Here is a 13,710-nt window from a genome sequence, read left to right on the forward strand (position 1 = left end):
TCTGACTGGCTTATAGGCTGATCAGAATTTCATTATTTATTTGTTTAAATGTTCTGGATGGTTTCTTAGTCAGTTGATTACAAAGTCATTTACATATTGTTCATGCATATGTTCTAGTTAGAGAAAACCTGTTAATTGTCTATATAGGCAGGGATAATCTACATAGGCAAAATGCTTCAATAGAAAATCTATAGGAACCCAGTCATGTTCTAGAATTGATACCTTATTGATATTCTATTTCTATTTCATTATGGAGCTAGAAATATTTTACTTTCTACTATAATTGAAATAGTAAGACAAGTAATTGCATGTGAAATTTTGGACCTTTGTGGATGTTAACAAAACTTAATGACACTAATAGGCAGTGGCATTGATACATTTTTTTATTGAAGGATAATTGCTTTACAGAATTTTGCTATTTTCTGTCAAACCTCAATGTGAATCAGCTATAGATATACACATATCCTGTCCCTTTTGAACCTCCGTCCCATCTTCCTCCCTATCCCATGGCTCTAGGTTGATACAGAGCCCCTGTTTGAATTTCCTGAGCCATACAGCAAATTCCTGTTGGCTATCTATTTTACACATGGTAATGTAGGTTTCCATGTTACTCTTTCTATATATCTCACCTTCTCCTCCCCTCTCCCCATGTCGTATCTGTGTTTTACAGATATCAAGGATGATTACTGTCAAAATATGAATAGGAAATCAAGGAATGATTCAGTTAGATGTTTTTCTGATATATGTATATAAATTAAGAAAAAATCTATTTGAAGAGAAATGCCCTGAAAAGGGGAAATGGTTAGTAGTTATGTAATAATAATATGGATTTAAAAGGGCAAATTGGTAAAAACAAACTATAAATAAATAATTATTATTAGTTATAATTTGAAATTATATAATTTTGCATAGAGGTAAAATCTCTAATATATTCTGATTTAGTTTTCTCCATTTGAATACTTTCATTATAGAATCATTTTTCCAGAGAACCATAAGATGTAAGTTACTACATGTAAACAGCATTACTAAAATTTGCCTTATATACACATATTCAAATTGAGATTAGTCTAATTTTGCTTTTTGATATGTAATTTTGTTCTGATCATGTGCAAAATTATTTTAAAGATACAAAAAGTTTTGTCATTTTGAATGTTTAATCATTTTACCTAAGGGGAAAGAGTGACTATGGTAAGACTGGATCGAATGACAGTATGTCCACTCTTAAATTTTATTCCTGGCTGTTTGCCCAGTTTTTTTGGAAGGTCTTAATCATTTTGTGCCCTGATGATGGCCAGAGGTGAAAAGAGACAGTGTCTAGTGACTCAAAACAGTTTGAATGAGGTAATCAAACAGAACCGGAAAGTTACCTTCTATCTCTGGTGAAGTACAACTGAGAATCCTGAAGGGGTTCACCGAAGAAGAGATGTTGTAATTAAAATATCATTTCATTTCAATCCCCTACTTATTCATTCAGTTTAAGTCAATAATGACAATGGAATCTCTCACGGTGGTGATTCACCAGCTGCAAGGAGGGGAAAAGTGCCTGAAGGTTAATGCTCTTGGAAAAAAGATAAATCAATGCATGCTCATTCTGGTCTTTAAATACTTCATTGATTTAATTGTTCTGTTTCAGAAATATGAGATGACATCAGATACGTGGCTGTCTAAACAGGTATGGTATAGGTGGTCTCTTTATGCCACATTTTGTCATCATATCTACCCTATTCACTCTTTTGCTTTATATACAACTTTTTCTCAAAAGTTATTTCAGTTGTATGAATTTAAAGACTCTGTTATGTTTGAATGAGTGAGTCTTTTTCGTTAAAATATGACTTGGGTTTTATGACATCATTTATGGAAAGAGTACTTTTTTTTTTTTTTAATAGAACACAAGTTGTTGAATCATTACCAGGATCCATTTTCAGGACCACTCATAAAAGTCAATATTTGTGTTGAAGAAAAAGGTGCAGCTCATATAAACTAGGAACCATCAGCATTGCTCAAGTTGCCCAGAAAGCTGACCAAGTCTCCACATAAATTGCTATTCAGATGGGCATTTCCTTAGATATTTTCTAGCTTACACAGTGCTAGCTCATGATATAAATGGAGCTAGAATCCAGATGATCACAAATGTCTGCACAATATACAGTCTAACTGGATATTTCAGAAGGAAACACAAGATTATTCAAATGTAGATAAAGCCATTTTACTACTAACCATCACTGCGTTTTGCAAAGGACGTGTTTGGCTTGGCTTGTTTGGTTTTGATTTGTTTTGCACTTTACAGTGCTCTATTATTTCATATTCTCTCCCTGGGTGTCATATATGTCTGTGGTTTCAATTGCTACCTCTGACCATATGGCCCCAGGCAACTCAATTCTCTGAGTTCTGATTTGTATACAAACTCATGCTTGGCATCTTCTCCTAAATCTATAAAAGAAACAGCATAGTCCTCAGGTTCAAACTAAGCTCTGTTCTCTTCCAGTAAGTCTGTATTCTTATCATAGAAGTCATAGATGTATTTATCCACCCAGCTATCAAAATCATAAACCTACTGAGGATTATTGAGCTTTTCTTATCCTTTTCCTCATATGTTACTCATCACCAAATTGTTTTGATTTTACCCTCAAAGACTTCAAGTCATTTACTTTTCTCCAGTTCACGAACACTCTACAGGATCAAACTATCAGCGCTGCATTTCCTCCTTGACTGGTGAACTCTCAATCCCTTAGGAAGCTGCCAATCTGTTCTCCACATTTCAGCCTGGAGGAGTGATCTTTTCAAAATACGTATCTAATTCTACTGCCCCAAACACTCTGATATTCTCTCACAACTGAAAACTTTTATCTCCCCTTTGTTCCACAGATAAGGACCAACATCCTTAAAGGGTCTATAAGAGATTAATTTGAAAGCTTTTCCAGCTCTGTGTCATATCATCTTTTCTCTCATTTTCTCCACTAGCCCTCATATTCACCAGACCTTTATGTGAACTTTTCCTTCTGAACAGAATTTTCTCAATTGCTTTCTTTCCTGAAAGTTGCTTATTTGTCAAACTTCAGCCTATATCACCTGCTTAAGAAGTCATTTCTTCAAACTACCCTAATCAAATAACATCCCCCAATAAAACTTAAAGTCCAGTGCAATATTTATGTAAACTTACACAGTTAGTTCTGATTTTTTTTTACAAGCTTCACAAGGGCAAGAATGTTGTTCATTTTTTATTATTCATTATATAACAAATGCTTAAAATACAGTCTGGTTATAAGAAGAGTTCCATATGTACCTGTTGAATTAAGAAAAAGAGTAAGAAAGATTGTGAATAGGCTGTAGGTATATCTATCTCCCTATCTGCCTGTCTGTCTATCATCCATCTGTCATATCTCTCTCCATAGATAACAAGGTGAACTATTTAATCATAGTCAATGTGCAAAATTAAATTGAGGGAAAAACTGACTTTATTTAACAAAAAAAAAAAATCAAAATTAAGTAAAATACTTAAAATAATTGAAAATAATAACAATAGATATGGATTTATTCTAAATTACCTGCATTATTAAACCTACTTTAATTGTCAGTGACATTCGTAATAGTCTAACATACAACAACACAATGCATAAATTTTTAGGATTATGTTACCTACATTTTAAGTCCCAAATTTATGAATATTTAATAGAAATGAAAAAAAAAATAGTTATCAAGTATTTAACAAGAAAATCTAGGGAGTAGTTTGTTGCAGTTGATGTTTTCTTCAAAAGTTCTGAGGGAATTTAATGTAATACTTAGAATTCAGTGAAATTAAAAGGATGAGAAAGTGTAATGAGGTGAAGCAGCGTTCCAAGAAAATTAGACTTTTAGTATAATACTCATGATTGTTTTCTGTTTGGTGAGAAGAGCAGAGAGAAGTGGGCATGTTTCTCCTAGCTTTCAAGAGACTTATAACTTGAATAACTGGTGTAAAAAATGTTTGGTCAAGAGGTAGAGTGTGTTATCCTCAGTTCATTGGCCTGTGTGTGATAAACATTGCCTTGCTTAAGATCATAAACATGGACCGTGAGATTGGCTTTTTTCTTTATTTGATTGTAGAAAGGCTCTATATAGAGCTGTATAGCTAGTTTCTGTCCAGTGGTGAAAGTTTTTGAACCCAGCAATGTATTAGTAATTATAACCCCCATCTATTCCTTAAAATGAACTATTCCCAAGGTATGAGAGTTGGAGGAAGAGGGACTAACATAAAAAGGACAATGCTCAGATTTAATTTTGGAGTAAAGCACAGGAGCAGAATCTTGAATAGGGAGGAGCCAATAGTTTGGAGAAAATGTAGTAGATAAAGTGATATACGTAACAAATATTTTTGCCCATTGTACACATGCATTCATCTGTGCAGTTATAAGTAGGGTCACCTACTGTATCCTAGGGGAAAAAAAAAGATTAAATTGCAAACTTAGTTTAATTATTACTTGCCTAGTGAAGGAAGTCAACCATATAATAGAGTGCACTGAAAGTCATGAGAGATGAATACAGAGTACTACTTAGAGTCTCCAGGGAGAGATTTCCTAAATAAGAGGGGCTTTCTAGCTACAGAAATTTAAAAATGGTTTCTGTTTTGAGTTTAAGTAAAAAATGAGGAAGATACAGGACAAAAAAGATGAGCTAAAGATTACTCCAGAGAGAAGAAATCCCATTGCAAAGGCAGAGAGAGATATTACATATAGGCAAGGGATAGAAAATACAGAATTCTTGACTCTATCATAGTTGGCAACATTCATTGGTTCACAGAAAAATCAAGAGAATTTGAGAAAAGCATCTACTTTTGTTTCATTGACTCTGCTAAAGCTTTTGACTGTGTGGATCAAAACAAACTATGGAAAAGTCTTCAAGAGATGGGAATACCAGATCATCTAACCTGTCTCCTGAGAAACCTGCATGCAGAGCAAGAAGCAACAGTTAGAACCAGACATAGAACAATAGACTGGTTCCAAATTGGGGAGGAGTATATCAAGGCTGCATATTGTCAACCTTCTTATTTAAGTTATATGCACAGTACATCATGGGAAATGCTGGGTTGGATGAAGCACAAGCTGGAATCAGGATTACCAGGAGAAATATCAAGAACTTTGGATATGCAGATAACATCACCCTTATGGCAGAAAGAGAACAGGAACTAAAGAGCCTCTTGATGAAGGTGAAAGAGGAGAATAGAAAAGCTGCAATAATACTCAACATTCAAAAAACAAAGATCATGGCATCCAGTCCCATCACTTAATGGCAAATAGATGGGGAAACAATGAAAAGAGTGACAGACTTTCTTTTCTTGGGCTTCAAAATCACTGCAGAGGGTAACTGCAGCCATGAAATTAAAAGACACTTGCTCCTTGGAATAAAAGTTATGATAAACCTAGACAGCCTATTGAAAAACAGAGACATTACTTTGCCAACAAAGGTCTGTCTAGTCAAAGCTATGGTTTTCCAGTAGTCATGTACGGATGTGAGAGTTGGACTATAAAGAAGCCCGAGAGCTGAAGAATTGAGGCTTTTGAACTGTGGTGTTGGAGAAGACTCTTGCGAGTCCTTTGGACTGCAGGGAGATCAAATGAGTCAATCCTAAAGTAAATCAGTCCTGAATATTCATTGGAAGGATTGATGTTGAAGCTGAAGCTCCAATACTTTAGCCAACTGATTCAAAGAGCCAACTCACTAGAAAAGACCCTGATGCTGGGAAAGATTGAAGGTAGGAGGAGAAGGGGATGACAAAGGATGAAATGGTTGAATGGCATCACTAATTCAATAGACATGAGTTTGAGCAAGCTCCAGGAGATGGTGAAGGACAGGAGAAGCCTGGCGTTGCTGCAGTCCATGGAGTCACAAAGAGTCAGACATGACTGAGCAACTGAACAATAAATCACAGTTGCAGAATGTGATTCACACAATCAAATATCTTGTCAGTATTTATTATCTGCCTTGCAAAGCATTTGCCCCACCCTTTTGTTGTATTAGTTCAGATTTTCAAATTTATTACACATATCATTTACATTTTCATGAGTGTCCATAAAGTATACAAGAAAAATAATATTTTTTATTTTTTATATTTATTATAGTTTCTATTAGTAATGGAATAAAATAAATAAATAGAATAAATAAAAAAGAATGAAAATATTTATTATATTTTTTATTAGTAAGATAGAAATGTTAGTAAGATATTTCTAGCTTACTAATGAAACTAGAATCAGACTCTTGAGATTATTAAATAGTTATTAATTTACTTATTCATTCAATAAATGATTATTAAATACCACTTATGCCATAGTCACTCTCCTGGGTGCCAGATGCAGAGCAGTGAAGAATACAAGGTTTTTGCCTCATGGAGCTTACATTCTAGAGGAACGCCTTCTACTTCCTATCTCCTTACCTACCTATATGCACACATACACATTTCCATTCATATACAAACAAATGTATACATACATAAAATATAGTATGTTGGATGGTATTAGGGGGTATGGAAAAAATAGAGAGTAGCTAAAAGGGTGATGGGGGATTCAAATACAGTTGGATGATCTAGTTTCCCCAATCACAATTTACATGGGATTACCAGAAAACACTGCCTGATAAGGTAGATTTAGAGCAGAGATAAGAAAAGTATGAGATCAACGAAGATCTTTTTGCAGCAGCATGGATGGACCTGGAAATTGTCATACTAAGTGAAGTAAGTCAGAGAAAGACAAATAACATATGCTATGGCTTAAATGTGGAACTTAAAAAAAAAAAAATGGTACAGATGAGCTTATTTACAAAACAGAAATAGTCACAGATGTAGAAAACCAACTTTGATTACTGAAGGGGAAGGGAAAGGAGAGATAAATTGGGAGATTGGGGTTGACATATGCATACTACTATCCCAGGTGAATCAGGGGTAAAGAATCCATCTGTAATGCAGAAGACCCAGGAGACATGGATTTGATTCCAGGGTTAGGAACGTCCCTTGGAGAAGGAACTGGCAACCCACTCTAGTATTCTTGCCTGGAGAATTCCATGGACAGAGTAACCTCGTGAGCTAGAGCCAAGGGGTTGCAAAGAGTTGGGCACAACTGAGTGACTGAGCACACATGAATATAAACAAAATAGATAAATAAGAAGAACCTATTGTAAAGCACAGGGAAATCTACTCAGTGCTATGTAATGGCCTATATGGGAAAATAATCTAAAAAAGTGGATAGACTTCCCTGGTGGCTCAGATGGTAAAGCGTCTGTCTAAAATGCAGGAGACCCGGGTTTGATCCCTGGGTAGGGAAGATCTCCTGGAGAAGGAAATGGCAACCCACTCCAGTATTCTTGCCTGGAAAATCCCATGGAGGGATGAGCCTGGTAGGCTACTGTTCATGGGGTCGCAAGGAGTCGGACACGACTTCACTTTCACTTTGTATTACTGGTTCACTTTGCTGTATACCTAACACAACATTGTATATCAGCTTTATCCCAATAACAAAAATAAATAAGTTCTGCCAAAAAAGAGAGAGAAAGAGAAAGGGCTGAGAAAGAGCCAGACAAAGTGAGGAAAAAACATTAAAAATGCAAATCCTGGACCAGAAAAATGCAGGATGCGGAAGGAAGGAAGAAGAGATGAGAGAGAGTGGAGGATTAGGTCATTTAAAAGTGCTTGAGCCATTCTGAAGACCTGTTAAGGAAACCATATCAAAGCCTTTATTTATACCATATGTATAGTCACTCTTCCCCTTCATGGATCACAGCCTTGTCTTGGTGAAGGGGCTTGTGTAATTCATTGAAGTTATGAGCCATGCCATGCAGGGTCATCCAGGACAGATGAGTCATAATGAAGAGTTCTGACAAAACATGGTCCACTGGGGGAAGAAATGACAAATCACTTCAGTATTCTTGCCACAAGAACCCCATGAACAGTATGAAAGGCAAAAAGATATGACACCAGAACATGAGCCCCCCAGGTTGGAAGGTGTCCAGTATGCTACTAGGAAAGAGCAGAGGGCAATCATTATTAGTTCCAGAAAGAGTGAAGTGGCTGGGCCAAAGCAGAAATGACACTCGGTTGTGGATGTGTCTGGTGGTGAAAGTCAAGTTGGACGCTGTTAAGAACAATATTGCATAGGAACCTGCAATGTTAGGTTCATGAATCAAGGTAAATTGGACATGGTTAATCGGGAGAGGGCAAGGTTGAACATCAACATCTTAGGAAACAGTGAACTGAACTTGACAGGAATGGGTGAATTTAATTCAGATGACCATTATACCTACTACTGTGGGCAAGAATCCCTTAGAAGAATTGGAGTAACCCTCATAGTCAACCAGAGAGACTGAAATGCGGTATTTGGGTGCAATCTCAAAAATGACAGAATGATCTTGGTTCATTTCCAAGGTAAACCATTTAACATCACAGTAATCCAAGTCTATTACCCAAACACTGATGGAAAACAAGCTGAAGTTGACCAGTCCTATGAAGACCTACAATATCTTCTAGCTGCTACTGCTGCTGCTAAGTCGCTTCAGTCGTGTCTGACTCTGTGTGACCCCATAGACGGCAGCCCACCAGGCTCCCCCATCCCTGGGATTCTCCAGGCAAGAACGCTGGAGTGGGTTGCCATTTCCTTCTCCAATGCGTGAAAGTGAAAGTGAAAGTGAAGTCGCTCAGTTGTGTCTGCCTCTTAGCGACCCCACGGACTGTAGCCCACCAAGCTCCTCCATCCATGGGATTTTCCAGGCAAGAGTACTGGAGTGGGGTGCCAGTGCCTTCTCCGACAATATCTTCTAGAACTAACACTAAAAAGAAGTCCTTTTTCATCATGGGGAATTGGAATGCAAAAGTAGAAAGTCAAGAAATATCCAGAATAATAGGCAAGTTTGGCCTTTGAGTACAAAATAGGCAGAGCAAAATCTAACAGAGTTTGTCAAGAAAACAGGTTAGTCACAGTAAACCCTTTTCCAAAAGCCAAAGAGATAGCTTGACACATCACCAGATGTCAATATAAAAATCAGATTGATTTTGTTCTTTGCAGCCAAAGATGGGGAAGCTCTAGAGAATCAGCAAAAACAAAACCTGAAGCTATCTGTGGCTCAGATCATGAGCACCTTACTAAAAAATTCAGGCTTAAATTTAAGAGAGTAGGGAAAACCACTAGGCCATTAAGATATGATATAAATCAAATTCCTTATAACTAAACAGTGGCAGTGATGAACAGATTAAGGGATTAGATCTTAGAGTAGACAGAGTGCCTGAAGAACTATAGACTGAGGTTCGAAACAATGTATAGGAGGCAGTGACCAAAACCATCCCAAAGCAGAAAAGATTCAAGAAGGCAAAGGGGTTGTCTGAGGAGGCTTAAAAATTGTTGATGAAAGAAGAGAAGCAAAAGTCAAAGGACAACTTGCAAGGTATACTGAATGCAGAGTTCCAGAGAAGAGCAAGGAGAGATAAAAATGTCTTCTTAAATGAACAATGAAAAGAAATAGAGGAAAACAATAGAATGGGAAAGAATAGAGACCTCTTCAAAATAATTGGAGATATCAAGAGAATATTGCTTACAAAGATGGACATGATAAAGGACAGACAGTAATAACCTAAAAGAAGCAGCAGAGATTAAGAAGAGGTGACGAGAGAACTATACAAAAAAGGTCTTAACGTTAACCACGGATAACCAGGATGGTGTAATCACTCACCTAGAGCCAGACATCCTGGAGTGTGAAGTCAAATGGGTCTTAGAAAGCACCACTACGAATGAAGCTAGGGGAGGTGGATGAATTCCAGCTAAGCCATTTCAAATCCTGAAAAGATACTGCTGTTAAAATGCTGCACTCATTTTGTCAGCAATTTGGAAAACTCAGCAGTGACTGCAGGACTTTAAAAGGTGTTTTATTCCATTCCAAAGAAGAGGAATGCCAAAGAATGTTCAAATTACAGTACAATTTCACTCATTTCACATGCTAGCAAGTTTATGCTCAAAATCCTTCAAGTTCAGTTTCAACAGTATGTGACCTGTGAAATTCCAAACATACAAACTGGGTTTTGAAGAGGCAGAGGGACAAGCAATCAAATTGCCAGCATCCATAGTATCATGGAAAAAGCAATGGAACGCCAGAAAAATATCTACCTCTGCTTCTTGGACTATGCTAAAGCCTTTGACTGGGTGGATCACAATGAACTATGGATAATTCTTAAAGGGATGAAAATATCAGACCACCTTACTTTTCCTGTCTCCTGAGAAACCTGTATGTGGGTCAAGAGACAACAGTTAGAAATGGACATGGAACAACTGACTGGTTCCAAATTGGGAAAGGAATAGAACAAAGCCAAATAATTGTCTTCTTGCTTATTTATCTTATATGCAGAATACATCATATGAAATGACAGGCTGGATGACTCACACTGGAATCAAGATTGCCAGAAGAGATATCAATAACCTCAGATATGTAAATGATACCATTCTAATGATGGAAAGTGAACAGGAACTAAAGAGTCTCTTTAGATGAGGGTGAAAGAGGAGAGTAAAAAAGCTGGCTTGAAACTCAACATTCAAAAAACTAAGATCATGGCATCTGGTGCCATCACTTCATGGCAAATAGAAAGGGAAAAAGTGGAAGCAATGTCAGATTTTATTTTTTTTGGCTCCCAAATCACTGCATACAGTGACTACAGCCATAAAATTAGAAGACTCTAGCTCCTTGGAAGGAAAGCTATAACAAACGTAGACAGTGTATTAAAAAGCAGAAACATTGCTTTTCTCACAAAGGTCTATATAGTCAAAGCTAAGTTTTTTTCCAGTAGTCATGTGGAGATGTGAGATAAAGAAGGTGGAGTGCCGAGAAATTATTGCTTTTGAATTATGGTGCTGGAGAAGACTCTTGAAAGTCCCTTTGACAGCACAGAAATTCAACCAATCAATCCTAAAGGAGATCAATCCTGCTTCATTTAGGGGATGGACTGATGCTGACGCTGAAGCTCCAATACTTTGGTTACATGATGCGAAGAGCCAACTCATTGGAAAAGACCCTGATGCTGGGAAAGAATTAAGGCAAAAGAAGGAGGCAGCAGAGGATGAGATGGTTGCATAGCATCACCAACTAAATGGGCATTAATTTGAGCAAACTCCAGGGAATTGTGGAGGACAGAGGAGCCTGGCACGCTGCCGTTCATGGGGTCACAAAGAATTGGACAGGACTTAGGGACTGAACAACAACATGTCACTCTCACTAATTCAAATGAAAGAACTCAGTTTTTTGTTATGTAAATCCAATTTCTGAATGTTTCCCCTTAAGCAAGAGAAAGCAGTCTATAAGCATAGCCTCCATCATTTAATTTTCAAAAACAATTGTATTGATTTAACATGCCACTGGAGTTTAATTAAAAAATCATCAAATGGGCATCTATGTTTGTGTGTTTGTGAAAAAGTGAGCAGTGAGGATGGGAAATTTGAATTAAATCATTTTCAATTGATTGGTTCCAATTTTGCTGTCTTTTCATTTTTGTGTTTACAGTAAATTTATATATACATCATCAGAAATGTATCTTCAATAACTTCACTTGCTGAGTAAAAGTTTTCAGGAAGATGTGTTAAATATTGCATGTTATACAATTTTCCAAATTAAAACTGGATTTTTATAAACTGTCACAGCTGTTCATATTTTCTTTATTTTTGAAGGGTGCATCTCTAAGCACAATCATATGTGAAGATATGAAAGTTGTTTTCTGAACCAGTTTCAAAATTGTCTTTAGTCTAATTGTGAATCATTTCTATTCAATATGCAAGATACTTTTCCATCCATCTCACCTTTCAAAAACACACATATGCCCATGTGCCTAAAGCATCATTGAGTTCACTTTAAAAATATTATCATACTTTTATGTCTTAAATAATAATTCAACCTTTTGCCAAAATAAATGTAAATCAATTATTTGTCTAATCCATGCATGTATTGGTAGTAGTTGGAAGCACAATTTTCAGACGCCCTTTTGAGATTGTTATGTGTGTTTCTGCTTTTTAGAATGAGGAGCCTGTGTTTTCTAGAGATGGTAGCAAATTCTTCATGACAGTTCCTGTGAAGCAAGGGGGTCGTGGAGAGTTTCACCACATAGCTATGTTCCTTGTCCAGGTAAGTGCTGTGTTCCACATGTAGCTTGTTCTCATTGCCATCCACGTGGCATTCTGCATCTATAGTTAATGTCTGTGGCATCCAGTCATATATCCAATTCTGGGATGTTTTAGGAAAAGGGTCCCTATCCATAGCCCTAATTCAAGCCACCCACAAAACATTTTCAGCACTCAGTAAAATTTAGTGAGATACACATGTGTGCTATGAGTTGAGGGCCTTGGGATATAGAATTTAATAAATAGAAAGAACCAAACTCCTACTTTCAAAGACCTGAGGAAACTCGAGAGACAATTTCTCATTCAACAAATATATATCATCTATTTGGTACAAGAAATGTTTTCAAAGTGTTATAAAATTTTAAATACCTGAAGCAACCTGAATGTCCATCAAAAACTGAATAGTTAATAAGTTATGGAACACCCACAGAAGGAAATGCAATGCAGATTCTAAAAACTATGATAAAATAGATTCTTAAGGGTTGTCAAAGTCACAAAGTCTGTGTTACATTTTTATGGACTTTTTGATAAAAAGGGAATAAAGTGTTATTTTCCTCTACACTTGAAGTGAAGGTTAACCAGTTTATATAGTTTTACTAATTATGAAAGAATCAGGGAATTCACAATAAGCAATTAAAATATGATAAGATTATGAGTCAATTTGAAACTAATTACCAATAAAATATTCATGAGAATTAAAGTTTCCTTCAAAATCAAATAAACAGTCTAGTCACAGGTAGATGATGATTTATCAAGATAAAGCATTGTGGATAAATTGGAATCTTTCTTAAGATGTTACAAACATCCTAGCCAAGAATCAATTTCATACTTACTTTGTCGTTCAGTTGCTCAGTCATCTCTGCCTCTTAGTGACCTCATGAACGGTGGCATACCAGGCCTCCCTGTCTTTCACTATCTCCCAGAGTTTGCTCAAACTCATGTCCATTGAGTCAGTGATGTCATCCAACCCTGCTGCTTCCTTCTCCTGCTTTCAATCTTTCCCAGCATCATGGTCTTTTCCAATGAGTCAGCTCTTTGCATCAGGTGGCCAAAGTATTGGAGCTTCAGCCTCAATATCAATCCTTCCAATGACTTTTCAGGCTTGATTTCCTTTAGGATTGACTGGTTTGATCCCCTTGCATTCCAAGGGCCTCTCAAGTGTCTTCTTCAGCACCACAATCTGAATGGGTGATTATCTGGTGACTCAGATGGTAAGGAATCTGCCTCAAATGCAAGAAAGAGACCCAGGTTCAATCCCTGAATCTGGAAGATTCCCTGGAGAAGGGAATGGCTACCCATTTCCAGTATTCTTGCCTGGAGAATTCCATGGAAAGAGAAGCCTGGCAAGTGACAGTCCATGGGGTCAAAAGAGTTGGACATGATTGAGCAACTTTCATGCTTACTAAGAATAGAATAAAAATAAATGTGGCAAAAAATCCCTAAGCAACCTGACTGCTTTATGTTCTTAGTATTTTCAAGTCTTGTGCATATTCACAAAATTTTACCATTATCCATGTACATATTTACATTGGGCAGCTCAGAAACTTGACTTTTCCAAAGTCTGTCCTATTAATTGTCATGATTTTAACTTTAATTTTAA

General features: G+C 36.7%; 1 protein-coding gene and 1 non-coding gene across 5 annotated transcripts in view; both read left to right on the plus strand.

Annotated features, from left to right (window-relative positions):
* The window catches only part of DPP10 (dipeptidyl peptidase like 10), a 1,494,592-nt gene that overhangs the window by 1,400,539 nt on the left and 80,343 nt on the right, over positions 1–13,710 (plus strand). For all 4 annotated transcript variants that reach the window (XM_070476307.1, XM_070476306.1, XM_020892274.2 and 1 more), the window contains exons 12-13: positions 1,634–1,672; positions 12,007–12,114. In XM_070476307.1, coding sequence (XP_070332408.1) covers positions 1,634–1,672; positions 12,007–12,114 — 147 coding nt within the window. The remainder of the gene's footprint in view (positions 1–1,633; positions 1,673–12,006; positions 12,115–13,710) is intronic.
* Positions 7,218–7,289, plus strand: TRNAF-AAA (transfer RNA phenylalanine (anticodon AAA)). Its single transcript has one exon. It is a non-coding gene; the product is annotated as a tRNA-Phe (tRNA).

Source organism: Odocoileus virginianus, chromosome 13 (genome assembly GCF_023699985.2).
Source record: "Odocoileus virginianus isolate 20LAN1187 ecotype Illinois chromosome 13, Ovbor_1.2, whole genome shotgun sequence".
Classification (NCBI taxonomy): Eukaryota; Metazoa; Chordata; class Mammalia; order Artiodactyla; family Cervidae; genus Odocoileus; species Odocoileus virginianus.